The following is a 26,952-nucleotide window of genomic DNA, read 5'->3' as shown; positions in this document are numbered from 1 at the left end:
ATTTTGCCAACAACAAACAAATGTCCGTAATTAATAAAACTAAGCAGCTATCTCGTTCAAGTCAACTTGTTCCTTTCGTATTTGCTATAATTGCTGCATGGTACAGACACAAGCAAGTTTTAGCATCTATACGCTTGCCAGAATTAATATAATTTTCCATCGCAACATGCTAATGTGGAGATCAAAGAACAACGCTATAACCATCAATAAAGCAAATCATCAACAACAACGTTAACAAAACGAGAAAATAACAATAACTGTAGGATTTGGAGCCATAGAATAACAATACTTATAATTAAAGAGTTAAATTTAATAAATTCGTTCTGAATTGTACATTTACAGAAAATTTAACTTAGCGGAGTTATTACGAACCACAAGAAAGGCCAAGCGGCGAAATATTACCTACGTACCAAAAATAACATGCAGCCACAGGCCTCACGCCACTGCAGAGCTTTGCGACATATAATAGACCGTGCAAAATTTCTATTTTTGACACATGTGAACACTTATTTTCTCATGCAATATCACTTGTATTCTTTAGACGTGGCGTCATCCCCGGATAAGTAACCTTACCGTGTCATATATTTTTTTTTTTTTTTTCTTTTTCACATTTTTTTTTTAAATATCATATTCCTTTTTTGTCCCGCCTTTTTTCTTCATTTTTAAATCTTCCTCCCTCTTTCCCGTTAATTTCCTCTATTGGGATAATTTTTCCTTCAATTCGCGTTAATTTAAGTCGCGTTAATTTCAAATACCTTAATTAAACAAGCGTAAATTTCCTATAATAAGGTGATACCAAATAAGTGTTCAAAACAACAACAACGACAACAACAACAACGAAAATTAAATTCCACAAAACTACTGCTTTGTCCCCAAAATGGAACAGGTACAGGTGTCCTATAAGGGTATTCAACAACTGAATTCACACAAACGAACCTATTCAAGAGATACGACTTATATGGTTGAGTTCGTTTTTGTGTCTGAATACTCCTTTCAATTTCCAAAATCCACAAAAAGCTTTCTCCAAGAATGCAACATATGCATTTTATTTATTAGTAAACGTAAGCCTCGCTCGGCTTGTTTTATTTATTCCTCGAATTGCATGTCATCCACGACAAAGTTCATTTAAGTTTCACACGCCAACTTGCTCCGAACTCTAAAATGTGTTGTTTTCTTGTTCAAAATTCTTAACGCCCACATGCAGTGCTATAACATTCACCATCAATCTAAGCATATAACACTGCATGAAATGGGCTGCGGTGAACCAACGAGAGACTGTTCGCTTTCGGAATTAGCATATAAAGTAACAAAGCCATTTATATTTGCGTCAAATTGCGACAGTTTGCGAGCAAGAGAGAACTGATGTACTGAGAAACCAACTGAAAAGAATAATACAACGAGGCGTACTCTACCAGCTGCGTCTATCGAATCAAATCAAATCAAATCAAATTTTATTTCAACACGTGACACTTAGGAGTACATACAGTTCTCGTATGACGTATTGAACGCTTAGATAATCCACTAATCAAAGATCTTATAACATAGCCACCATAATATAATCGGCGAGGAACAAATCCAAACAGAAGAAAAAAACGCCATGCTTTTGCAGCAATGATAGTGAAGGTAAAGTCTGTGTCCGAGCCATGAGGCTCATACAGCCGAAGTTTATCCCGGTTTCTGTAGCATTAAGCGACTAGGAGTAATGCTACTCCCCCCTGGATGGGATGCTAGTCCATCGCAGGGTTACCCCCCAGCAGTAAATTCGCCGGTACCCATTTATACACCTGGGTGGAGAGAGGCACTGTGAGAGTAAAGTGTCTTGCCCAAGAACACAACGCAGCGCCACGGCCAGGCCTCGAACTCGGGCCGTTCGACTCGGAGTAGAGCGCGCTAACCATTAGGCCACCACGCCTCCCAGCAATGATACTAAGATAAAAAAAAACATAAGTAAATTCAATGTTATAAACTATAACGTCTTATTTTTTTGATTATATGAGAAGTAGTTTTATATGTAAAAACTGGACGGCAAGATACGTATAATTGGTTTTCCACTTTTAAGTGGAAAACCAATTAAAACGTTTTTTAATGTCAGGAATTTACAAAAAAATGTTCACTTTTGCTGCGCATCGAAACAAATAAATAAATTAAACAATAAAATAAACAAAGTTTAAACCTTCATTATTTCTGCTTCTAGCTCAAATAAAAGGGACAGCTGATTATATTTTTTTCTCAAAGTTTGAGTGCATTTATTACATTGTACCTCAGCTTCTTTTAACACTTTTTAATGTAAAATTAATTAGGCTGAAAATTCATTGGGATTTTTAGGTTTACTTTCTACGAGAGAAAGATATTTGGCCATTTCCCTTGTGTAATTAGAGAATAAATAGGAATCTCCTCTCCTGTTTGCCTGCTATATATGGCACAATGTAGCAATTATACAACGTACTGCCATATACCAAAAGAACATGGGATCTCGTCCAAAACTATAATAATTATTCCGGACCTGCATTTTTTCTAACCATATTTTGATTTTGTGGTTATTTCCTATTCGTTTATTTCCTTTTCCTTTCCCAGCAATATACAGTGTATCTACAGTTTTTGTTTTCATCTATTTCTTATTCATATCTTCAGAATCACATTTTTATTGCAATTAGTGTAAAAACCTTGTGTAAAAACTCTGAACGACATTGTCTGGCCTAGCCAATAGCGTCTGCCCTTAACACTCCAGAAACAGTTTATTTAATTAAAATCTAATTATGGAAGCGTTATATTTAGATTGTCAAGCCAGCTCACTAGACAGACTTTACTGTACAATATTTTTAAGCAAGTAGGAGCAGACAGATCTACAGAAAAAAAGGTGATTGACAAAATGTGAGCTAAATCAAAAGCGACAAAAATCATTTCTTAAATATGGTAAGTTTCGTTCCATTCATCAAAACTAAAGTAATTAAATTACCAATGCAGAGGGTTGTTTCATTATGACCTATTGAATATTGGTCTTTTTAAGGTTCTTCTGAGCAGAAAAAATCTCTTGTTTCCTTTTAAAACAGCAAATAGAATTAATTACGAGAACGTATTATGTAAAAGTACAGTCTGTTTTAATAAGATGGAAACAAAAGGCATGTTTACCGGTCTTGGGGATCCAATCATATTTTATTCGCAGCAAGGATCTGAAACCGCGCTCACCAACCGCAGTTTAAATTTTGCTTCACCTGCTTATTTTACAAATTAATTTATCGATTTATAAAGTAGCGTGCTAGGAAATGTTACTTTTCATCGCCTCTCAAAAGCACTATAACTCTGTATTTTCATGATTTTTCATCTTTTTGGCATTTCGGTTAAAATTTAAGAGAGTTTTATTGAGTTGATTGTGGCTTGGGGATGCCCGAATTTGGAGGAACCCTGAAAACGTTTAATTAGGCTGAATTCAAGACTCAAATTCAGAGGTAAGTTGTTCTTAACATCGAAGCTCAAGTTAGAACGTCCATACACTAAGCTTACAAAAAACGTAAATGTTTTGAAATCTACTAACGCCACTGCTTGTTTTATGTCGACTTTAGTGATATTTTTAGCAACGTGTTTTGTGATAGACAAATTATCAAATTTGCATTTAACGGTAATATGATCGAAGGCGTCACTTAAAATTGTCAGAAAATGCCACAGTTTAAATAACATGGGAATTTTGTATTAAACCTCTAAAATTTAACTTGAAAATTGACAAATTAAAAATTCAATATTTACACTTTTGTAGGAGCAATAATAGTTAACTGAGGCCTAATCGGGGCTGCTTATTTTCTGGACATAAAATACCGAGAAACGGTGTGCACGAAAAAGATATAAAATGAACAGAAAGTAGCGATATTTCGTATTTAGTCAGTCTGATAGACTAAAACTATCAGGGCAATACGTTTTTTTATTTCATAGTAAAGCAAAAGAATGTATAAATCGTTGTTAGACGAAAAAGAAGAGAAGTAACCAAGAGCTGCTAGAAATTGATATATCTCAACCATTTAGCGAAAGAATTTGCGAATTTCTACGTTTTATTTTTAATTTTTCGTGTAAAACTTGCAAGAGGACGGCGATGCCCAACTGGTTTTGATAACATATTTAAATTGTGGTTAGCTTCAAGCTGATATCTAAACAAATTTTTATTTCAAGACAGGTGTGACTTCCAAATCAAGAAACCGTAGATGTTTTCTTGTTTTAAACGTTGGTTCTAAAATATGCTCGTGTTGAAATTGGTTAAAATCGCAGCTGGATCATTTGTTTATTGTGGTTTTCGTCACACGTCATCGAAATTCTAAAATTAAATTCTACAAAGCTATTCCTTTTACTTATTTCAAACAACAGGTTATCTGCATGCAAATTCTGGTGCTTGTTTCCGGAAAAAATGATTATAAAAAAATTGTCACTTCCCGGATGAACTTGTTTTTGAACTGTCAAAAAAGTGATATTTTCTAATCATTTTTGGTAACTTGAACTTAAAAATAATTTTAGAACTGATAGCTAACGAGCTCTAAAATTAAAACGAACAAGAAGCTTGAGAAGCTTAAGAAGCTTAAAATCGGGCGCTTAATAATTAGCTATTTGTTTTGACTTGAAAGGCAAGGTACAGTACAGTAAAAATCACTGGAAAAACAGCTACTTAAACTTATTCAGGCCGGGGGGGGGGGGGGGGGGGGGGCTTTTGTGGCCCGCGCTGACTTTGGACGCTTATAACTTTTTCAAGATTCAACCAAACGCTGCCAAACTTTGCGCGTTTATCTAAAATTTATCTCGCAATAATTTAGTAGGATTACAGTCAAACCGGATGTTCTTTTGATGGGAACTTTGCAATGTTGCGGCGCAATGTTCCAATATTGATTGACAGTTTGCTCGTCGCAACTTGCAACTTTCAATTTAAATTTGCCTGAGCGTTTTACTAGTCCTCCTTTTACAAGTCCGCGTTTTACCTGAGTCCGCGTTTTACTAGTCCGCGTTTTACAAGTCCGCGTTTTACTAGTCCGCGTTATACTAGTCCGCGTTTTACAAGTCCGCGTTTTACTAGTCCGCGTTTTACTAGTCCAGTCCAGTCCTCGAAATACAGTATCCCAAAACTCCCCGCCCTCTAAAGATAAGTCCTTGACGGTTCTTGTCGTTTTTCGGTGCCTATTTATCTTCGGCATCTTTCTCATCCACCTCTCGTTCTGTCCTGTGTCTGTCATCACACGAAAGAAAAGCTGATTCTCAAAAAATCTGCCACAAAAGGAAATTGACAAAAACAATATGAAAACCATATATCGAAAGTTTCTTATTCTAAAATTTTATCATACGTCTTAATTCAGAGCTACAAAGAAGTTCCTCCTTTTGAGTTATTGATACTGTTCTTACAGTACCTCTTTCCACTAGCGAAATTTTACAAAATTCCTTCGCGGCGAAAAGGTAGCGCAAATCCAGAACAGACTCCAATCGAGAGTGGGTTAATTCTAGATTACTATTAATTAACTATTACAACATTCATTTTTAAAATAGTTTCCCAAGCCGACTAAGCTAACTTAACGTCGAGTGTATCTTTCAGTACAAAACATGCCGTTATGACGCCGGAAATCCAGCTCACGCATACTATACCCCGTGACTCACGCAAACCTCCGACTTACGTGCTACTACAGTCATTCCTTTCTAAACATTTTTTTTGACCACCACCGTACCTTTCTACCCAAAAAACTCATGAAACCGCCCGGTTTTAACCTGTTTTAACCTTTCAAAAATTAGAGCGTTCGAAACTAAATAAGATCCGTAATCACAAACAACATACAGCCGCTTACCAGCACTCTTTAAAACTCCTGAAACCCTTCAAAATCAGGCAAAATAAATCTTTGAAATAACCTTTATCAATGTTTCTTATTTTTTATTCAGTTCTATAAAATGCCTTTCGTACACTACTGTCAAACAAAAATTTCAATTTCCTCAAAGTTTCAAGACAAAAGAATAACAAATATTTCGTGCACAATGTAATTTGATTAAGCCAATATTATCACGTCTAAAAATACTTCAAGCAATTCAGTGAAAACCCGTTTTTTTTTCGTATCAACGAAAACCACTTTCGAATAATCAATACATGAAAATAACAATAAGATCAAAAGGAAGAAAGGAACCTTTCTAATTATTTGAAGACTTTCAAAGCCGTGATATTATGCATCCAATCCGCGATAAAATTTAATTACAACAAAATCCAAGTTCTCATTTTGAATTCCATTTTTTTCAGTTGATACCTTTATCCAACTTGTGAAAAATTCCATTCAAGTTCCTATTAATACTGTACATTCCCAATGTTTTGCTCAGGTCTTCAGAAGCGTCTTACTAACCAAATCTAAAATAATTCCAAAACATGCTGTACAAACATTCTACTCTTTGTGACAAACGACTTGACGACTAATTGTTCAGAAATGAAAATTGACACAGTTCTTCCTAAATAAAAAAAAAGTTTTACGGCGGAGTCAGGCTCAAAAAATATACCGCAAGATCACACCCCCATTCATAGTCAGAAACCAGCAAACCATCTAGTTTGCTAAAAAAAACACTGCGTGACATCAATGACGTTACCTTTTTCATTTACAAAAATAACTTTAACTTGTCAAAGTAAGTGCAATTTCACAATGGTGAATATCAGTACAGTATGGGGCCCAGTTCTCGGCCGGGTCCAGTTCTCGGCCACTTTGTGTTTAACGCGTTTTTTCACACTCCAGTTGAATTAAAAGAAAAAGGTATTTCCTTCAAACGATAGACTGATTCATGTGCTTTAAGTATCTTGAGTTTGATCGTTCAATTCGATATAGAAAGCTCACACGTCGAGTTTACGCGGAGGTAGGTGAATTTGCATTCCCGAAAAATTTGTTTGTTTACGGCTCCTTAAAATTCATGGATGTAGTTAAATTCGTATTTTATCCAAAAGCCCCCACCATACGAGCTAATTTTTGGCATGTGAAACGTAGAATAATTCAGCTTTCTGCTTTAGTTAACTTTTCGTTGAACCGTTGTATTTTTTGGTCTTAATTTACTTCGAAATTTTTTCTTGCGACGTTTGAGTATTTGCCAGTTCTCGGCCACCCTGCTCGCTATCACAGCTTAGCGCTTGGTTTTTAATATAATTTCATCTGCTGCTGCCAGAATGAAAGAAATAAATGTTTTAAAAATAAAGTTCAATCTTATCTCTAAGTTTTGAGCTGACTCTTGTCTTGTCTATTATTTCTACAACACCTAAATCTTTCAAGACCTTTTCACTGCAAAATAAACCATCTAAATGCACGGGTCACACAATGCGGTTTTGCCAGAAGCTGCACATAGGCAACTAGGCGCGTTAAAATCCTTCTTTTCTAAAGTAAAACAAAGCCTCATAAAAATAATTTGGGATCGATATAACATAAATAGGTTTACAGAGTGATTTTATGACTGTGAAAATTAATTGAGCATTTTTTTTACAGATAATTACGCACAAGCTTTTTAGTGGCCGAGAACTGGGCCAAGGTGGCCGAGAACTGGGCCCACAAATGGAGCTTTTATTTTTATTATTGCTCGGGCAAATTAATTTTTGACCGGTCGATAGCTTTACACCAAAAAGCTGAATAATGTAGCTAGCTCTGGGAGAAATTTCAAGTTCCTGCGGTTCTTCTGAGGTAAGAAATACAAGTTTACGTCAAAAGTGGCCGAGAACTGGGCCCCATACTGTACTTTGCCCCGTAAGCTTTTTTCTCTGTCCTTCCGCCGAAGCAAAAAAACACAACCTAATTAAACATTAACCCAAAAGTCGACCAAGTGTGCCTGCAACGATTTCCTGTCAAAACTAAAATGAAAACCATTGCGGTATGCGTCACCCGTAGCGGTTTTGTAGCAACCCCAAGCTATCCCCGTCTTTTTGGCCGCGCCAGGAGACTACGCTCTAGGACGACCAAAGGGTAAACTATAAATCGGCCACGCCCGATTAATAATACTGACGGCAGATCTTGTGCCATTATATGACAGCTATATTGGTTCTCCATACTTGAGACAGCAAACGGCAGCTGCAGAACGGAATATTGTCATTCTCTCAAAATTATCATTTCGAAAAAGTCGGAAACGAAAAACGATACAACGCTATAATTTAGACAACAGGTTTCTTTCTATAACCTAGTAGCTTTATGATCAGTTTAAGAACACTACTCCATTTTGCAGAGAAATGAAATATTTCCAATAGAATCTTAATGCCTTTTGAGCACTCACATGAAGACCGTATGACTCACGCACTTATTATTAACATTTTTACAAAAGCAGTTGGCGGGTCTAGGAGAAATCCCCTTTTATATGACAAATAGTGTAAGATTCCCCCCCCCCCCCCCCCCCCCCCTCCACCCGTTATTGAAGCAGAAAAAGGCCCACTCTTCCTCAATATCTGGATCCGCCATCCGCAAACGTCGGCCATTAATTTCCTTTACAAAATTCAGGTTGTCTTAGTTGGTGTGAACGTGTCCGCTCGCTAATTATTTCTCTTTAATTTAGTTCCAGTTGTCGTTATCATTGTTATTTCCAACAATGTTCTCCCAGAAAACTATACATCGAATAAATTATTTTTCTCCCAAAGTTGTCATTAACAATCACTGTGGTTTGCAATGCTGCCGAATTACTTTCAGTAAAACACTATTTTCAAACGATGGTCAAAATTTAAGTCAGTCCTTGAGGAAATAGAGTGGCCTAGGTGCATATATTGCTCAGTGATATGAAACACTGTCATTGAACATAATTGTATATATGACTGTCTTGATTAGTTTTGTCGGGTATATACCAAATTTATCGAACGGCAGCTTTATGCAAATATATTTATTCAGGAGTAACGCCGCGGTGAACAATCTTGGGATTCGAGTGGCAAAACTGCCCAATTCAGCCTTATGTTTGATGCCTTTGAGATCGTTTATGTATCAAAAGCAGGCACGCCAGATGAACGAAAATGCAAATGAAAAGAAACTTTTATTATGTTTTGCATTAACTTTTACAGTTAAAACAAGAGACTATAATTTAGTTGCACTTTTCGTCTTTGAATCGTGTTTATTTGGTAAAATAAATACAAGAACACTTAGTGATTATTCTAAATTTTTAATTATTTCTAATTTGCGCCCGTGAGTGTGGTAGAAAAAAAAAATCAATTCTTAATTGCTCTCTTTTCCTTTATCAATTTCATACAGATGAAGATTCTATTCTTAGTCGAAAATTCAGTTAAAAAAAGAGCTGAAGGAATTGCCCCCGAAAACATAAGAAAGCAATGCATGAATTACACTGAAAATATTAATTTACATTTAATAAAACCCAGCTAAGTAAGCAATCGCGAGGCAATATATGAGTGATATTTTCTCAAGCTGTCTTTTTCGCTTATGTTTAACGAGAATGTTCATTTAAATTAACATGACTAGATAGAGTAATGAAAATGTTTTTTTTTTTTTGAGCAACTTGGAAGGACAAATTGGAAACCAACACTTTTTCTCGCCCTCCCTCCGTCGGGCTGTCGCTCTGGCCGACCGGCGCCGCGTGCCCGAGCAAACGCCGCCCCTTGTCGCCCCCCCTCGCTGTCCTCGTCAGCACTCCCAGCAGCAGGGTCCTCCTCCGCGCGCCCGGTCCCAATTCCTCAGTGGTATCTCAGAGATTACATTTCTATTCAATTCGAAGAGCTGACATTTCAAGAGTTGACACTGAGGGCTAACAACAATATGTTCGGTTGCCTCATTGTCGATAATATACTCTCACCGACAACAGAGATTTCAATTAAGATGTCCTCTATGTTTTTGGTTTGTCGACACAACTTTAGTTGCTGTCTTTTTCATCTGCGCTAAACTATGTTTACGAAAAATCATGGAAAATAACTGAAATTCTGACTAAGTTTAGCGAGGGAGAATTATGGCAATTCTTGTTGGGAACCCATGTGAATGGTGGCAATTCAAGTGCGGGAATTAAGGATCCAAGTCAAGACTGGATCAGATTTGCTCTTGACCCGTGGTAGAAAATATAACACACCAAATTTTCGTTCTGATTAGTTCCGAGTCGAAAATGTTACATGAGGTTCATTGCACCAATATCAAAGTCCTCGATCACAAACTAAAATAAATCTACGATTACTTTCAGGCAAAAGTTATTGTAAAACTGATCTAATGTTTTGAATTGCAAAAATAGAAAAGCAAAATGACTAAAGGCTTTGTGTCTGGCGACACCAATATAAGCTCTCATTAGCTCCGTGCAATAATTAAGGTTTTTCCTTGTCGTAGGCTCGTGCAAATTATTTGCAAATAAATCTTGAAAGACCAAGAGGAAACGGAGTATTTGCAAAATATTGAATAATTGAATAAAGATGAAATGATAGAGTATCTTTTGCTTGCAGCTATCTCTTCAATTTATCTCAAACAATTTTATTTTAGTTATTTTTTCACATCAAAACAACTTGCAATAACATCACAATAATTTATGGAAAGTGTTATTGGAGTGTATATGTAGTCGCACGTCAGTTCATAAACTTCAGTACATTCGTCCATCATTTCTTTATACTTTCTTTATCTTTTTGGTTTATTCTCCTAAAATGAAGCAATTTCGAGCTTTTGGTGACGTCACCAAAATGGTAGAGAAGCTTTTGGAGTTGATCACTAAATTTGCAGCCGCATAATAACAACATTTTATAATAATTGAGGATGTTGACAAGACAAAGGCGGGTGATTTCAACATATAGGACTTGGTATAATTGCAACTTCAAGTTCAATTTGTTTTTTCTTCTGTGTTGTCAAAGTGGTATCAGTATACGTCTTGTAAGTGACTACATTGACCTAAAGGGACTATCTCATGGATTTTACCAGATTTTTGAGCAGCAAAAATTCATATTTCTGTCGCAGCAAACCTAAATATTATAGTCCATTTTTCATAACAAATTGCTATATTAGAGCACTGAAACTGTTAACGAACATCTTTGGCTTCGGGTGGCTCGGATGGAAACGAATTACAACTCGAAAAAGTCAGGCTAACGTTTTCAATTTATTTCTGCACGTCATAAAAAATTTATATTTATAGTCGTAGCTTTATTTCTATTCGTAGATAAGGTTAAATCTTCCTTTAGATGTTCCAAGATAATTTTTTTGTGGGTAAAGTTACCCACCTCTAATTTTAAAACGGTAAAGACCAAAAATCTGCGAAATCCCCGTGACGTACATGTAGCTCCTTTAAAAATACCTTTTTTACATTGTTTGTGCTTTTATGGACTTACTGACAATTCAAGTCAAAAAATTAAGATGCCATTGCATACCAAGGCCTAAAATGTAATATCACAGTTAAACATGTCTGTAGTCTGTATGACATAACACAAGGATGCAAGAGTATCTGTAGGCGAAATTAAAGTAATTCAACTAACACTTTTAATAGTATAGTTGAATACGTTAATACAATGCTTGAATATTGAACTAATATTAGTTTTTATTTTCTCAAAAGTGAGGAATCATAATTCCTAGATGGATTTAAAACAATACGTTAAAAGTGATAACGAATATCACATAGTCAACACAACGCCTAGACTCCTATTGTCGCCGGATTTGAGTTGATTCCTAAAATGTACAGAGATATTTTGAAATTGCCCTGGAGTACTTCAATATATTGGCTTGATTTTGCGATATATATAGCCACTTTTTAGCTATAGGGTATAGTGTGTTTTTAAGGGAGCTTAAATTTTCCGTTAGGGCATGAAGAATGCTTGCTTTATTTTGAAGCAAGTTATTTGTTTGCGTTTCTTTATTAAATAGTTTAACAATTACTGATTTATTGACTATAACTGCTTGGCTGACTTATTGATTTATTGTTGTTGTTTTATAAATTTGTCCTTTATTGATTTGTTGTTTGGCAGATGTAATTTTAAATCAAATTTGGAACAGGGTACGAATTCATAGGTGTGTGACGTCATAATGAGGAAGATCCTAAAATGAGAACGAGACGGTGTCGTATCTTGAAGAACTTCCAGTGGCGTAGTAATATCAGAAAAAGATATAATTTAACAAAGGGAAAGAGCAATGCAAAGGGACAAACTAGTTAATAGGTATATACAAAGAAACTTTTTATCATTTCCTAGAACAAGGATCCGTGAGACAACACAAGTTTTTTTGGTCGTAATATATATTGCACATTTTGGCGTCCACATATATTTTTGATGTGCCCCGTCTGACTATGAACCGGAAATAAGTTTTGGCCATGGACTGTTTGTTATAAACCTAGTATTTCTTCTATCTTGCCATTGCGAAAACACCGTCACTTTTTGAAAGTTAAAAAAAAAAAGACACCTAAAAAATGAAAAAAATTGCCCGTTTTTTCTCACACGTTCATTTCAACTTCCTTTCAAAATATTACCATCCAAGCATTACATTAAGGGAAAAAGTTCCATCTCTCTTGTATTAAGGGTGTTGTTTATATTTTTGATTGATCGTCAAAGTTTGGTTGGAGGAAAAGTGGTTAATAGCAATAACAAAGCAAAAAAAAAAAAAATGAAAATTGAAAATTGTTCTGCGTTGTACGTAAGAGGAGAAAAAAGAGGTTGCTTCACTTCTTTGTTTAAAGCACGTTACGATAAAAATACTTTGTAACTTAATTAAAATACATACTTTTCGAAGTCATAATTTTCAAGGCAGCGCAAGTAAATTCATAATTGTATACGTTTCATGACGTTATTAGAAGTACCTTCTAATTTCAGTATGAGAAGAAGAAATAAACACACCTTCCGGCTTTAATCTCGAGGACCCTTGTTAAAACTATATTTGTTTTGAATTCAATTAATTAATTTTTTTATCTAAGTGCATTATATTTGGCGCCACATTATGCATTAAAATAAAAACAACAAAACACACATGTTTTTCTCTGGATAAAGTTACGTTGAGTTATCTACATTTTCAAAACATTAGCGCTGATGAATCAAAGTGTATTAAAAATATATATTGGCTTCCTTCTTTTGGATTAGTCGCGAAGATAACAAGTGCAGAAACAAAAAGGTTCTTATCTGAAACCCGGCTTAAAATATATAAATGTAAGTTTCCTTGGCTTCTAATAAGGTCACCAGTTTAATAAAACCAAACAAAAACGCATTAATTTTCCGGAACAAACAATTTCTTGAGATTTACATTTCCTGAGATATCATATAGAAGGCTTGTTTTGATAGCAAAGAATATATGAATCGGCTTCCAAATTCTTGTTAGACACTCGATTTGTAGCATCTACAAAAAAATTAAAGCAAGTGATTTCATTGAGCTCTAACCTTAACCTTGCACGTGTTTTGATAAGCTTTTGTTCCTAAGCAAAAAGGAAAAAGCAAGAGCGAAAAAAAAAGATATTTACCGAGCCCCCTGCCGAGTCGGTCAATGTGTTTACACAAAGAAAAGTTTAATTTTGGGATGTTAATGGTTCTAGTCGGCCGATGACCAACTATACTTAGCTTTTCATAATCATTTAGTTTTCTCTATTGCAAAGAGCAGTCAAAAATTTAATACATAGAAGCTTGTCTTGAGGTGTGACACCACCTTTCGATCCTCCTGAAATCACTTAGAAATTTGGCTGATTTGGGTAAGTGAGCATCTTTCTCAACTTGTGAATTATAGCACGTTTAGCTGTTAAAGTTATTTTAAGGTTAAATCCGTTATCTTTTAAAATGAATTATTGTGACCGCTTATTTGGAATTTCTACAGCTTCTGCGGTTTTCCGGGGTCAAAAGTAAAAGATCTTCACAATAGATATACGAAATATTTCCAAGTAGGCGGGCAAAGTTTGTGATATCCATATCTTTGTGATAAAGCTATCATCCATGTCTACACTGGAAACGGCGAATATGGCTGGAGTTATCGCAATTCAAAATTAAATTTCCTTTGCCTGGGGAAACAGCGTAAGAAGCGATTTACACTGGAAGGCCCACCGAATCGTGTGTATTAACACTACACGGTTGTATTTTGTAATGATGCATTCAGTATGAAAATAACTAAAAAAATATATTTTAATTACGTTTTCTTTTCAAATTGAAAGAACAAGTGCAATATAAAACAGAAAAAAATAATAATAATTTTGCTACTTTTATTGATTACATAATTCTCGCGGTTTGAATTTTTTTTAACATAAATCAATCTGATCATGAGTGACGTCTCTCATACGCACATGCTGTAAAAGGCATTATGTGTCCATTACCTTTTAATGCACGCAATTTGCAAAAATGGACTTCCGCGATGAAAAATTAAAAAAAAAACTTTATTATCTATAGCAGTGCGGAATCCCTGCCTTTTGTGGATGTATAAAAGTCAGCACTCAAAAAGGGTTCGCTGTGTTTACTCTTTTAGACTTACATTGTAACCGATTCTTGATGACACTTAATCAGTAGCACTTACAACTGAAAGTGGCAAAGAAAGCCCATGTTGATTTTAAGACTTTAACTTCACCGCTCAAAATGACATTTCTGACAAGTTCAAGGTAAGAGTAATATATTAGTGTTTATATACCTTGACGGTTAGTCTGGGGGTGAAATGGACAAAAGAGAAATATATTGACTGGCAGACGGTATTTCTCAGGCCTTATCCAAATTGTCTAAAGAAAGTAATTACACGAAGCTCTAAAATCATCATCAATTTCAAGGAAATAAAACAGCTTTAAAAAATCGTGAATACATGTGGATCGTCAAAAAGCAAATCCTGAATGGTCTTTTTTCCCAAAAATTAGGCCATAAGTTTTAAAACACTTAAAACTCATTGCAGTTCAATCGAGGTTCTTCCGGGTTTGTATGTAACTTACAACTTCTCAATGGCAGAGTGCCTTCTCGCGGTCATTGTATATTTTTTTATAATTTTTTTCCCCTTTTTTTTAAAAATTTTTCTGGCCCTACTTAAAAAAAAAAAGGGGAAAAAAAAAAACCACAAAAAAAAAAAAAAAAAAAGGGAGCTAGGGTGGAAGAAGTAAGACGGAAAGACGAAATCGAAACGTGAAATAACGTGTACTATTCTGTGCAATCGTCGGGAGAAACAGATCCTAAGGGTGCCAAAAAATCAGTACAATGAAAAGTTACTGTTCAAATAATCAGGCCGTAAAGGAAACAGCAATGGCATTTCAATAACAAAATGAATATCTTGTTACTTAAAAAAAATATTCAGTTAATTTTTTCGATGAAGAATATATTTGACGTCGAAGATTTACATATGGTGTGTATACAAAGTAACAAAGTACCGTTTCTATGTATATTGGTGATTTTTAGAATTGACAAAATCATAATTGGCTCAAATCACTTTGTTGAGGCTAAATTTAGATTTCCCTTTTTTCACGTCTTCCTTTATTACCTCCATCTTAGATTTTTACCCCTATTACATTTCAATGCGGTATTTCACGACTAAAATGCGTGCTAAGCCTTAAACGCACAGTCAATTCTCCTTTTCTACCTCTATAAAAAAGGGTTGTTTGAATTGTTTAAAGTGACAAATGATGAAGAACAACTAGAAAAAAAACAATCCTGCTTCTGCACCAACACGAAAATAAACACCCCACAACAGAGAATAAAATTGGTAATTTACAAGCACAAAATCAGTTTCGTGGACTCTACCAGACAAATAATATTTTATATTTACAAATCTACAATTCGAAGATCAACCGGCACCCTACTAAAGATATTCCGTGATTTTTGTAGGAGTATTACTATTCTGTTGTGGATAATCTAAGTTTGTTTCAAATTTTTCAAATTTTAATAACTTTGATTTGAAGCTTATTCTGTTCGTCACTATAAATAAACTGAAATTGTAAGTAATAATAAAAAACACACTAAAGAAAACAGTTCTAAGCTGAATTTGGGAAGCATTGCGAGAGATTGTGCTTACTATCTTTTTTGATGTAACACTTTATTGGTAAGGAAGGACAGTTTCCGTTTATAGTTTGTTCGCCTTGAGCTAAAGCCAAAACACATGCACATTGTTCTTTTTTCGAAACATGGATTCATATCAATTTTTATCCATTGTTTATATAATAGCTATGAGGGCGAAAGTGTTAGCGAAACCTTCAATGTTAACTTATTAATGAAATAACTAACTGGCATTATTGTCATTGAGTAATACACTCACAACATACACATGTTTGCTTGTCGCCAGCATATAATAAAATCAGGAAGGCGGATTAAACTGCAATGCAGAGTACTTAAGCTTATAGGGGAACTCCCGCATGTCCACGAAAAAAAATATTAAAAAAAAAAACAGAAGAGCCTCCACATCTTTTTGTATTACTTTTCAACTTCAGTTTAATTTTGAAATAAGACCTTCTAGCGATTCACGCAGCGAAGGGATTAAGTTTTTATGCCTCCCTTTTAGGTAGCACTCAATCTTTACAATCGAAATACGTGATGTTTTGATCACAATCATGCATAACCGGTCAATTAGAGGTTTTAAGTACATTTCTTAAGTGTTTAAGAAGTCTCTAGGGGGCTTTTAAAAAAAAAAAAATCTGTAAAAAATAAGATGTGGATAAATAACAATGGAAAAGGGAATAAATACGCAAATAAATGATAAAAAAAAGCCTGAACAGAAAAGATATAAAGCAACTAATGTAAAAAAATCACTGTCTTTATCAGAAACTCAGCTGTGTTCTACTGGAAATCCTCGAATCAATCTGATTGGCTCTTCCAATGTTCATTGAAAGAACCGTACTCGCGCGTCGTAGTGCATTCGTTAATATACTTTTTGTTTTGTTAAAAATATAAAAAAATGTAAATTTATTCTTCAACCTATAAAAAGGCCCCTAAAAAAATAAAGCTACTCCCCCTCTTTTCCTATCAGCGCATAGTGCTGTCAGAAATAACTTGCGTGGAGAGAACTTATATTTGTGTTTGTTGTTCTTTTTCAGATAGCAGTGAGAACATTTCCTCAAGAAAATTTGCCAGGAATTATTCGTGTCTTAGTGAACTTTTATGTGATCAGTTTTCGCATCTTAACTGAAGAAACAAACCATGGAAACAAGATTCAACAATTCTGGAAATCAGAGTGGATTCCAAACCCCACATTTGACAATGTGGACAAACTCTAACATTGTTGAGACAACAAAACGTTCGGAATTAATGGCGACTGATTTGAGAGCGCTTAAACTAACTCTGTACGTGGTTATATTTCTTGTAAGTGCAGTGGGTAATTCTCTTGTCTGCACGGTAATCTTACGAAGGAAAAAGATGAAAACTGTCACGAACTATTTTATATTAAACCTAGCCATTGCTGACTTGACACTGACTTGTATTTGCATACCATTCGACATTCCCGTGCAAGAAATGGACAACCGCTGGCCGTATGGAGCACTGCTCTGCAGAGTTATATATCCATTGCAAACGCTGTCACTTTTTGCGTCTATCTACACTCTAACAGCTGTTAGTTTATCTCGTTACTGGGCCATTACCCACCCCCTTCGTCAACAGCTTACTATCAAAAACGCCAAATGGATTATTTTCGGGATATGGATGGCTTCGTTGATCTTCGTCACACCATACATGAGCGTGTTAAAAAAGGACGGCGAAACAGACAGATGCGACGAAGACTGGCCGAGCAGAAATGCAAGAAAAACCTACACAGCTTGCCTGTTCGTGTTTGAATACGTCTTCCCGCTGACCGTAATTGCGGGTGCCTACGTCAGTATTGGCTGGGAGCTTGCTCGACGCACAAGGAATGGTAACCGGTACTTGCAAGATCTCCAAGCTGACGAAGCGAAGAAAGTTGTGCGCATGCTCAAGGTAGTCACGCTGATGTTTGCAGTGTGTGTCCTGCCCACCAACATTATGTGGTTATGGCTGGATTTTGGCAAGGCTGAAGAACAGTATGACAAATTCTGGGATCTAGTCGCGTTCTGCAATATAATAACATTTGCTAACAGTGCAGCCAATCCTATTTGCTATACGATCCTGAACGAAAGCTATCGAAATGCGTTCAAAGATCATCTATCAAAGATATTTTACAAGATCTTTGGCAGGCCTGCAGGGGTCCGAAAGAATTTTGCGCGGGAGAATAGTGTTGGAAGCCAAAAGAAAAGTCGAACTGCTACAATGACTTCCGGATTATGATAAGCAGAGGCAGCGCGTGTTATATCTCCAGTCCGGCCTCTGGCCATGTTTGTACCTGGAAAATATATTCAGTAGCTTTTTTATGGTCATTTTATTGGTGCCTCGCGCGGAACACAACCTAAGCCAAAGTTCCAACTTCTGGACGTTAACGTTTATTTTCTCAACAATATCGTTGTCATGGGGACCAAAGAGCTATTTTTTTTTCAAGTTGCTACTTTCTGCCAAATGCATAATATCGGTACTTTTTAGTCCTCATGCAAGCAAACAACTGAATTTAGTCTCTATTAAAAATTTCCAATTGAAAATAAATGTATCTGATTCAGTGTTAACCGTCTGAGTAGTCAACGTGTCTGATAAAAGGAAGAAACGTTTCGAGAAAAATGAACGGGATCGCCCCACAAATTTTGGGGGAAACTATTTCGTATTGTAGAGTACTTATGTAGTGATGCGTACCGAAACAGATAGTCGCTTTCCAGGAATTCCTGTGTTTACATGGTGTTCCAGACTAGCAGAAAAAAAACTGCGCAAGCGGTACCGTTCTGGGCCGTAGGTGGCCATGGCCTTGAAGTGGCCAAATTAGGGCATCCTACCGATAGCATCACGTCGTGAAATGTCCCACAACGATATAAAACTTGTGTACAGAAATAAAAAAAAAGTATGAACAAAGATATACTTATGAGGGTAAACGCCAAACGGAAGAACGTTGACCCTGTGAAAGCATAAACCATATAATAGTTATTATCTTTCTTTGAGAGCTTTAAGAGCACGATTAATGAAACTGTCTTATTTAATGTCATTCTTTCACAGATGGCGATTACTTTTTTCCGATTTCCCAGTAAACATTTGGGTCGCATCGTTTATGGTTAATGGTTTTTATGGGTCAACGTTTCTTCAATCAGGTGTACTTTAATGTCCAACGTAGTGATCAACAACATCATATCTTGGAGATAAATTAAAATAGAAATACAAGTATAGTCGTGGTTCAGTACAGAATTATTTTAAATTAGTGCAAGATAGAATGCGTGACATTATTTACTTGTAATAAAAAATATTGTCATTATTTATTTAACATGACTTGAACTACAAGCACTAAGTAGAGCATTGCGAGACTAATTCACAAATTAAATGTGAATGCAATTAGCCGGTAAATGTTAGGATCATGAATGAATGACATGTCCACATGAAAATCTTTACTAGAGTTTCAAACCTGAGATAGCAGGAACCTTCTTCTTGACACTAGCTACAATCATTTGCAAAACGAGTCGAGCACTCTTTGAAGAATTTTATTTACACTTTTTAAAAAGGGCACCTTGTGTCTCCCAATCTCCCCCTGCTCAATGTTATCTGGAACTCCAGGATTAAATTCTAACCAATAAGCAACAACATTTTGTAGGGGGGCGGAGGGGGGATTATTTTTATTTTTTCAGCTAGAAAATGTTCTTTTGAAGAAAAATGCAATTTCTGGGACAGTTCTACTATTTTGCAGTGGTTGTGCTTCCAGATGACAGTCGACTTTGGCCTGCTTCTGCTACGTGCATTGCAGGTGTAGTTTTGTCTGTTTTGAACAGAGCATTATCAACTTTCAGTCGTTGAATCGTAACTTTGTCTAATTCATTTTTCTTTAGATAGTGCGGTCATTTACCCTAATGCACGTTAACTTTTTCCTTTTTTCCGTGGTGTTGTATTTTTGGATATATATAATTTGTTCGTTGCTTTTTGTGTGTTACATCTGAACGAAATTGTACTCAGTTGTTTACGAGGCACTACAACCTCAAGGACGAACAATAACGACAATTATACCCCGTACGCCACGCAGCAACCCTCCTTTGGGTAAGTATATCAGAAAGTGCAAGGGAAAGAAACGCTCCAGCGCCATCGCATAAATCGGAATGAGTGTTTTATAAAGGGGCTTAGCAGCAAAGTCGGCCAATCTCTCAAAAAATTGCAGATTTCCCCGTAAACAACAACAAAAACAACAACATATAAAAGTTGAATACCGGTAATTCAACAACGACAACAATACTCTTAAAGTGTGTTTCCTATCCAGAGAATCATTTAAAAAAATTAAAAAAATTAACTTAGTTTCTCTTTCACAAATCGCAGACTTCTTACTCTTTCTTTGCTTTAAGATGACCACCTTTACGACAAACCTTGCACAAACACCGACAGCAAAGTGTAAGCAATAACAAAGTGCAAGTAAAAATAGAAAAAATGAAAAGCGCAACGTCTATTAAATGCTCTTGGTACCATGGCATGTTGAACGCCTGAACTCGCAGGTGTGGTGCTCCGTTATGCCTGAGAACGAATTCTATCCAATCACCAGTCAGTTCCAGGGGCGTTCGACGTTGGTCTTTTATAAGAGCTGAAACACGTGTTGCATTTTTCCTGAAACTGTGGAGAAAAGAAAATGACAAAGTAAAAAAAAAATAATAATGTGCATACATGAACAGAGTCAATTGATATTCAAGTAGTATTGCACTAATGTAAATGGTCGTAAATGCATCGACAGACGATATTTATTTTCGGGAATATAGAAAACTAAATTACGTCAGATACCTTAAACAACCACCAATGCAAAGGAAACAAACTCTTCGTAAACTGTCTACAAATGCATCCAGACCGGCCATTTCGCAGGAGTATCTTTGTAAAAAAATTGCCAGGCATTGACATGGTTCGTCTTAAAAAAAAATAACAACATCCAGGGAACAGGAGATAATTTTAATTTGTCAATGACCGGCCGAAGGCGAGCCACTTGCAGGCATTTTCATTCTTCCAGATTTCAAGACGTTAATCTTAAGCATAGCACGGTCTAAATGTCATAGTCTAGTGAAGTATAAAAAACAATTAAGTGTATTTTGTTATTTTATTTTCAAATTTCAGGACAGCTAAACGTACCTTGGCTCAGTCAAAACTCGTGAAATAGCCTTGTACAGCTCATCTTCAGTAACACTGTTGATATCCACCCATAGCCCCATGCCAGCTCGTACAATCTGTCGGGCATTTTCTGGCTGATCACCCCACATTGGGAAGCCCACGATCGGGACACCATGGAAAGCGGCCTCGTACATGCTGTTGTGACCCACATGAGATAGGAATACCTTTGTGTTGGCGTGTCCGAGAACCTCGTTTTGCGGCATCCAATCAACTGTCTTGATGTTGGAAGTTTTAGAGGTCAAAAGGTTTCCTGTTTTACGTTTGAGAAGAAAGTGAAACCAACTGTGATATTCGCTATCCCCCTATAATATGTAAATAAAAATTATAGAAAAAAAAAAATTTTTTTAAATTTACGGGAAAAAAAAAGAAACGATACGGGTCACAAAAATACCCTTTATCACTGTCATTTAACTTACGATCAGGCTTTTATTGAATGGGGAGGGATGGGGTGTAGGAAGGAATGCATGATCGCAGATTATGACACTATTAACAACAGGAACAACTAGATGTTGGTTAATTCGGTGTCTTGGAATACAGACATAACAGGAAAAAGCAATGAACCTATTAATGCTCTTTTCCCTTTTTGGACCATGCTTGACTACATTTCTAATCTGTGAGTCGGAGACTTCATAGGTGTAACAAAGCCATATCCCTGCACATCAAGACTGCACAGAAGAATGGGAATTTGCTCAAGGTAGGGGTGACAATATGATGCGTACGTTGCTCTGGAAAAGTAAAGTGTCACTGCACTGAAACCTTTTCACTTTGAAAACATTTCCGTCTCCGCTTTCTCTGAAATTCGATGACAATGTCACGGGGCACAGATTGGGTTTTCTTAGTTGTATTAAGCAATTAGAACTAAATAAGAGAGTGGCTTGACCGGCGAAAAAATGTCCATTTATTGGTGTGCGGGCATATGATGCAATGGTTGTGTTACTAGAGGGTCTCAATGGGATTGCGGCATTCACGGTTACCGGTTAATATTTTGGCCTATTACGGCTAACGGTTAATTTCTTTCCGTGACGCCTAAGAGAAGTGTTAAAAAATAATTGCCATTGTTTTTAAAAAAGTTAAAAGTTAATTGTCATTGACATGAAACATATTAAGGTCTAAGGACCATCGAATTGAATATATAGAAATACCGAGCAACAGTCAGAGCTGTCAATATGCCTGTCAACTCGTGTCATATCACATTCGGCAGACACTTCCAACACTTACGATTTGCGTAGTAAGAGTCTCGGCTTTTCTATGTATCAAAAACAGCCTTGACAAGAGCTCTAAAGATCTTAATTTTAGTGGCTGAAATTTTTTAACGGTTAACATTTTTTACGGCTAACGCTATTTTTTTCAATTTTAACGCCTAACGGCAACATTTCTGGATGTTTTATGGTTAATTAAGCTAACCCCATTGAGACCCTCTTACTAGCTTGTAGATAACACCATTGTGTTATAAAGTAAAAGAGCAAGAACGGATGTTGCTCTTAATTACAGCACATAAAACCTTGGATTTTGTTAAACATTGTAAATGCGAAATACCTTTTATTTTCCACAAGACCTTCTGCTTCATTCTACTAAGTACCTTTGCTAACATGTTCAACGTTTTCGGCGGCAAAGAAGATACCATCGAACCGAAGGCAACAACAATAACGCCATCGTCCCCGGAGCTCGTAAAAAAGTTCTCTAGATCATGTGGAAGGGCTTTAGCAGGTTGAGGCAAAAGTGGGCCTGTGACTATTATCGCTGTGGTAATAAAAATGACAAAAATAAAATTTAATATATTTTAGAAATAGGAAACTGGTTTGTTAAGAGTAGTTTTCCACAATCTCACATCCTGTCTAAAAATAATACACCTGTCTAAAAATTATACATGGTGTCCAACATGAGTTAGCCGTTTTTATTTTGTTTGTCGCGTTGGATGGGATGCTAATATAGTCTATCGCCAGCAGTAAATTAGCCGGTACCCATTTATACACCTAAGTGGAGAGAGGCACTATGAGAGTAAAGTGTTTTGCCTAACAACACATCGCAGTGACCCGGCTAGGTCTTGAACCCGGACCGCTCGATCCGGAGTCCGGCGCACTAACCATTAGGCCATCGCGGGAATTGTCATGATGCTCTCCATAGTCGGTTGTCGGTTCTGCTATTCTGAGTTAGACAGAGAGAGCCCGCCCCAGTTAACCTTAACTATCGCTCATCCTCTCTCTTACCTTACATAGAATACAATTGGTGTAGCTTGAAATTTACACATACCTACATATATTGACATATGAAAGCTATTAGCCAACTATTTATTCTTTTCTTTTTTTTCAAAATGAACGAAAACGGCATTAAAAATATACACCATGATTAAATGCAGACATAAAAATTTACACAATACCTATATACAAAGCTTAAAAATGTTTGTTTAAAAACTTTAAAAAGGAAAAAAAAGTTAAGACTAAGTCACCATCAACGTAATTACCCATGACTACCCTATTACCCTACTAATTTTAACCTAAAGCGAAAATTATGGACAAAATTTTACACATTGAATAACAATGAGCTCTCCCAAACTTGCTCCAATTTGTGCACAGAAATTTCTGGATAACGCGCTTTTTTTTCTTTATTGAATCCGTAAAAAAGCTAATTCTATCAATTTATGGATCACCCACTCTTGTTTTTATAACAGAAAGAAAAATGATTAACATACCTGGAGTAAGCGGTCTTGGAAAATCCAAAGCAAAATGACTTTGAACAAGATACAATTCTGCTTTTCCCAACGCTTCTCCAGCGCTAACTTCTGGTTGAATATTATACTGCTGCTTTACTTTGTCTATGGCGGGAAACATAAATACTCGACCAATGATATTGGCGAGTAAAAACCCAGCCAGGTTCACCAAACGTTCAGTGAAAGACATTTTGTCACTTAGACCAGTAAACGGTTGAGGGGCATATGATAACGGATTGGGACTCTTGAAAACCGGCAACATGGCATGCGTTAAGCCTGACGGGCAGATTAAAACGAGTTTCACATCAAATAAATCGCTTACAACTCCACTGCAGCTGAAATGAGAGTCGCCAACTATTATGTCTGGCTTCAGATCTAGATCTTTGATGCCTTCCAAGTCTAACAAACCTCTGCAGAAGTTTGCTTGGAACTCGGCAAAGCTGTTGAGCTTCTGGAAGCCCGATGGCTCTTCTTTTTTAGTATCGTTCTTGTCTTTTAACACACTCTTTTCTATGAACTTCTCTTCAAAACCCGGCTCGTACGGAACTTGGTAGATCTTGATTGTAAACTTGTCACTTGGCTTAAAGTGTTGAGCTGAGGAAAGCAGCATTGTCACCTACAGATTTAAAGAAAACTGAATCGATCATTTATGGAATGGATGTCGAGACTTTTTTTTTTGTTAAATAGGGATGTGGACAAAACTTTGATCCCTAGTCTATGGAGTACCCAATGGGCTACACTCCCTTTTTTTCTATAAGAATATTGTTTTTTCGATTTTAGACTGAAGATATTCTTGTGAAAATTCTTAGATTATAGCGTATGACGTTTTCATTTTAGAAGGTATTGGGTGGCATATAACTTATATTATATATTAGCATCAGACATACGGCTAGTGCTGCTTTTTTGGGGACCAGTTTGCAGTTTAGGGAAGGAAGAATTTTATATGTTTTAGTTGAAAACATATAATCGTATTGTATTTACAAATTTTCAACATACAAAATTATATTCTTTTCAAAATCTGAGCCTTTGGTCTATTCTTAAATTTATTCCAAAATTTTCGCAAATTTCAGCCTCGATATTCTTATAAAGTATACTCTTATAACTTGATTTTTTTAGGTAGAAATCGTGCCACCATTATTATTATCGAGAGTTATAACCGTAAACAGCATTATTCAGGTCAAGCAGTCAGCTGGAAGAGCACTCCGGGTTAAAGTATATAAGCTCCTAATGATCGTACTGGTAACACGAGTATTCTTCATCAATTCCACGAAGGTAGTCCATTGGGTAATCGGTTGTGGTAGTCCATGGGCTGTGATGAAGGAGGGAGGGAGGGGGTCAGTGTTTTGTCTGTGTCACCTCGCTGTTATTTATCTCTCAAACCAAGTTTTTTTTATCAGTGTTGCGTGACACCACAAAATGTAAAATACTGATGCACAGCATGCAAGCAGGTGACAAAATTAAAATGAAGTATTGATACTCAATTTTGTTCACCATTTTCCTTAATTCTCTTAAAGTTCATTTCGTGAAACTGGTTTAACTTGGATGGCTCATTTAACGTGTGTTTTACCAAGATATTCTAAACATTTTCTAAACTCAATCTCACCATATAAATATTGGCCAACAACATGGACTAATTTATGCAACATTGGAAAGCTGAATTTAAAATTAACAAAACATGGACACCCGAAAAAATATGATTTTGTTTGTTATCTACGTTCTTTAATTTCTATCGCTAGATTGTGATTTTGGTCGTGTTTTTGAAGTTAATACTTGAGAACGTTTTGTAGTTACTCTATGGCTAGAGGACAAATGCTTTTAATATAATCCCCTAAGGGTTTTAAATCAAATGTAATTTTCGCGAGAGCAAGCGAGGTGCTAATAAGAATTAACCTTAAGAAACTTCGATAATAATAGAAGTTGTAGATTTTGGAGAAGAGAGGACACAAAGATTCGTGCAAAACATTGCGTGCAAAATATTAGAGCATATAATTTATTGTCCAAACGTGAGACAACATATATAAAATGAAGGGCATAATATTTACCTTGTGTCCTCTATTGCCTAGTTCTTCTCCAATACGTCTGAACAAGAGGTAGTGACTGCCTCCAAACATAGGAGTTAGGACAATATGTTCTGCTTTAGTATGGTAAAAACAGAGAACAACACACGTAAGAGCGAATGTAAAACCTAAATGCAAACGAGTGGACGCCATTTTGTCACTGTCAATAGGATAAGTCACATCACGCAACACGTGCTCCTGCAAGCCACAGGCATGTGACCTCGTGCGTAAAAGAACTTGTGTGCTGGACGGTTTGTTTTGACTCACGCTATCTTGTATTTAACCACTGTTTACTAACAAAGGTATATGAATGACGTTATAATTTTACTATTCAACCACAGAACTCCAACACAGCTTACAAGAAAAAAAAACTTCACGTAGAACAGAGGGATTGTTGTGTTTACAAAAGTCATCAGTGAATAGTGGCAGGTGTTCCGGATTGACCAGAAAAAGCTCTTTTTTTCTTGTGGGGAGTAACGTAACTCAGTACTCCCTCCTCTACCTTAGCGATCATCATCGGCTGGAGAGAAAACATGAATTACAGTGGAACCTATACTCTGCGAATACAGCCTCCTCCCGACCGCCTTGGTAACGCGTCAAAGCGACCGGGAGTTATGACAGGGGGCTGTATTCTATTCGCAGGCTAAATGGGAACTCTGCCTGACGGCCACCCCGTTAATGTCATTAAAGTGACCTCCTTGTTATGACAGCTTCTTTAATGGTCCGCCCCTCATTAAATTACCTATCTGAAAACGTAAAAAAAATGAAAAATGGTTGCTTTTTGTTAAAGGGAGAATAATATTAAAATCCGCCATTTTGAAAACGAGACAAACGTGTCGCAGATTTATTTATGAATCAAAAGCTTAAGGCATCAGATGAATGGTATAACTGATAAAATTTTGGGGATGTGGCCTGGGTGGGAAACCTTTAATCGCGTTTTTGTTATCCATGTTTTTGTCTGCAAAACGGCCCCGACTCTGCTAGTTTTTATTTCTTAAGTCATTCTTCTTTTCCAAAAAGGAGTCACAAGGGCTATAGAAAGTTATAAAAAAAATAATAAATAAGTAAAGTGCCAAAACTTGGAAACATATAGATATACCGTATTCTCTCGATGTAACGCCCCCGGCGTTTATTTCAATCTTGGCCTGGTGGATAAGGCGTTTATTTGACTCTGTCAGTTTATTTGA

The 26,952-nt window shown here is 36.2% G+C and overlaps 2 protein-coding genes across 3 annotated transcripts; one reads left to right on the top strand and one right to left on the bottom strand.

Annotated features, from left to right (window-relative positions):
* The first annotated feature begins 3,267 nt into the window (after positions 1–3,267).
* On the top strand, positions 3,268–18,452 carry LOC144663908 (orexin/Hypocretin receptor type 1-like). Of its 2 annotated transcripts, none has more exons than XM_078524989.1 (2): positions 3,268–3,446; positions 16,870–18,452. In XM_078524989.1, the coding sequence occupies exon 2, from the start codon at positions 16,973–16,975 to the stop codon at positions 18,065–18,067; it is 1,095 nt and encodes a 364-aa protein (XP_078381115.1). In that variant the 5' UTR covers positions 3,268–3,446; positions 16,870–16,972; the 3' UTR covers positions 18,068–18,452. The 2 variants fall into 2 exon arrangements, with proteins under 2 accessions (XP_078381115.1, XP_078381116.1); XM_078524990.1 differs by having other exon boundaries at positions 3,268–3,450.
* Positions 18,453–19,783: 1,331 nt separating this feature from the next.
* On the bottom strand, positions 19,784–25,939 carry LOC144662458 (UDP-glucuronosyltransferase 2C1-like). Its single transcript, XM_078523268.1, has 5 exons — positions 25,751–25,939; positions 23,691–24,324; positions 22,538–22,741; positions 20,963–21,251; positions 19,784–20,458 (listed from the first exon to the last, which is right to left on the bottom strand). Exons 1-5 carry the CDS (start codon positions 25,916–25,918, stop codon positions 20,176–20,178), a joined length of 1,578 nt encoding a protein of 525 aa, XP_078379394.1. The 5' UTR covers positions 25,919–25,939; the 3' UTR covers positions 19,784–20,175.
* Positions 25,940–26,952: the final 1,013 nt, after the last annotated feature.

This window comes from Oculina patagonica, chromosome 8, assembly GCF_052425735.1.
Source record: "Oculina patagonica isolate OP01 chromosome 8, crgOcupat, whole genome shotgun sequence".
NCBI classification, from domain to species: domain Eukaryota; kingdom Metazoa; phylum Cnidaria; class Anthozoa; order Scleractinia; family Oculinidae; genus Oculina; species Oculina patagonica.
This window is presented reverse-complemented; position numbering and strand designations above follow the sequence as displayed.

Coding starts and splice junctions, on each gene's coding strand:
- LOC144662458 (XM_078523268.1), bottom strand. CDS start 25,918: ATGGCGTCCACTCGTTTGCATTTAGGTTTTACATTCGCTCTTACGTGT. Junction 24,325..25,750: donor TAGGCAATAGAGGACACAAG/GTAAATATTATG, acceptor TTAAATCTGTAG/GTGACAATGCTGCTTTCCTC. Junction 21,252..22,537: donor GGTCTTGTGGAAAATAAAAG/GTATTTCGCATT, acceptor AACGTAAAACAG/GAAACCTTTTGACCTCTAAA.
- LOC144663908 (XM_078524989.1), top strand. CDS start 16,973: ATGGAAACAAGATTCAACAATTCTGGAAATCAGAGTGGATTCCAAACC.